Source organism: Erigeron canadensis, chromosome 2 (assembly GCF_010389155.1).
Source record: "Erigeron canadensis isolate Cc75 chromosome 2, C_canadensis_v1, whole genome shotgun sequence".
NCBI lineage: Eukaryota > Viridiplantae > Streptophyta > Magnoliopsida > Asterales > Asteraceae > Erigeron > Erigeron canadensis.
This window is the reverse complement of record NC_057762.1, coordinates 13,468,429-13,470,510: the sequence shown is the minus strand read 5'-3', so window position 1 is coordinate 13,470,510 and position 2,082 is coordinate 13,468,429. Positions and strand designations below refer to the sequence as shown.

The following is a 2,082-nucleotide window of genomic DNA, read 5'->3' as shown; positions in this document are numbered from 1 at the left end:
AAACCCCAATGTAAATATATTAGTCCCAATAAAACTATAAATTAATAATTACTTAAATATTTATAAATTCTAACATTGTCTAGCAAAAATGAATCTATAGATTGTTTTTTTTTTTGGAACTTGGAATCTATATTGAGTTCATCTTTAAATTTTCTCATAACATTTAAGAGCTGAGACATTGTCTTCTTGTATTGTAACAAAAAGTTGTGAAGTGTTGTAGCCGATAATCTCTTGAGAGTTTTTGATATTGTAGTTTGACCAACTTTCCGATTGAAAGTTTTGTCACCTCACTACACCAAATCTTGTTGAGTACACCCTGTTGGAAATATAATGATTCGTATTATAAATATAATGTAAAACATGATTAATAATACTAACCTGAAGATCCTGAGGAACCTGTTAGTTGATTCAGCATTCTTGCCATTGAGATTGGTTCCCAAATTAAGGTGATTATAGGTTAGATGGGGAAGAAGATTAGAGAGAAAACACACACACAATTAAGGGGGGGGGGCGTGATTAGTGATTCATTAGTCACTAATGACTTGATTATGTTATATTTATATATATATAACATTTATACTTAGCCCCCTTGGTGTTTTGTGTAATGTGTATTATTAGTCTCTTTAATTCTAATCACCTAATGGGAAACCCTATATTATGTCATTAATGGTAAATACGCCCATCGTATATTTACCGACATAAGGATTTCAATTATTCGTCAATTATCATATCGGACTGATATATGATCGGTGAAGGTCACAACTACGTGAGTCCAACATTCTCCCACTTGACCAAGCGATCATTTATCTATGAGTATCACAGTTAATCCGGCCGGGATAATACTCATTTTGTTTTAAACCGAAATCATAGCCAATAAGTACAGTCGTAGAGAAGAACATCAACTCAGGACCCCCACTAGTCAAACTATGACTCAAATTTAAAACTAAATTAAGTAATGATCAATTGACTAAGACAAATTTTGTTACAGTAATGTCCATACATCATTATGCATGCTGAATGTAAATAATAGACAAACAAAATCTGAATATAGAGGAAAATTTTATTAAATTCAATAATAATGACCATGACAAGTACAATATGCTATCAAATTAAATCTTTTGTAAGCCCCATCTTCGACACGTGTCCTACGAAGATATTAGGAGGAAGACCTTTGGTCATCGGATCCGCTAGCATATCATTTGTACTTATGTACTCAATACAAATAACATTTTCCTCAACCCGTTCGCATACAAATAGATACTTTGTATCGAGGTACAGTCCAGCGCCAGTCGAACTGTTACTGTTCGAGAAAGTTACGGCAGCTGAGTTATCACAGTAAAGCTTCAATGGTCTAGAAATAGAATTGACGATTTTAAGTCCACTGACAAGGTTCCTTAACAACATCCCATGACAAGTGGCATTGTAAACGGCAATATATTCAGCCATCATGGTGGACGTTGCAGTCAGTTTCTGTTTATGACTTCGCCAAGAGATAGGTCCGCCAGCTAACATGAAAATATATCCAGAAGTAGATTTCTTGTCCTCTTTGCTTTTAGCAAAATCGGAATCAGAATATCCTACTACTTCTAAGTCATCACTCCTTCTATAAGTTAGTTTGTAGTCTTTGGTCCCTTGCAGATATCGTAGAACCTTTTTAGCCGCTTTCCAGTGTGCCAATCCAGGATTAGACAAATAACGTCCTAGCATACCGACGATGTAAGCGATATCTGGTCGAGTGCAGACTTGAGCATACATAATGCTCCCAACTACAGATGCATAAGGTATCATCCTCATCTGCTCCTTTTCAATCTCAGTACTCGGGGTTTGGAAAGAACTGAATATGTCTCCTTTAACCACTGGAGCTACAGTGGGCGAGCAGTTAAAAATGAAAGTTAAAAAGGGAATTTTTAAAGGTCATACATGGACATCTTTAAATTAATAATTTATTAATTTATCGATATAGTAATATCTCGATAAATTTATAAAAAACCTCGGTCCCGACATTATTAATTTATAGAGGTTTTACTGTATTGAACACTAGGTTGAGTGGAGTATTTGCAACCCCAGCCAGCTCCTTCTCTG

At 35.0% G+C, this 2,082-nt stretch overlaps 1 protein-coding gene across 1 annotated transcript; it reads right to left on the bottom strand.

The window, feature by feature from the left end:
* Nucleotides 1-290: 290 nt before the first annotated feature.
* Nucleotides 291-1,794, bottom strand: LOC122587740 (secreted RxLR effector protein 161-like). Its single transcript, XM_043759903.1, has 2 exons — nt 1,335-1,794; nt 291-316 (listed from the first exon to the last, which is right to left on the bottom strand). Exons 1-2 carry the CDS (start codon nt 1,792-1,794, stop codon nt 291-293), a joined length of 486 nt encoding a protein of 161 aa, XP_043615838.1.
* Nucleotides 1,795-2,082: the final 288 nt, after the last annotated feature.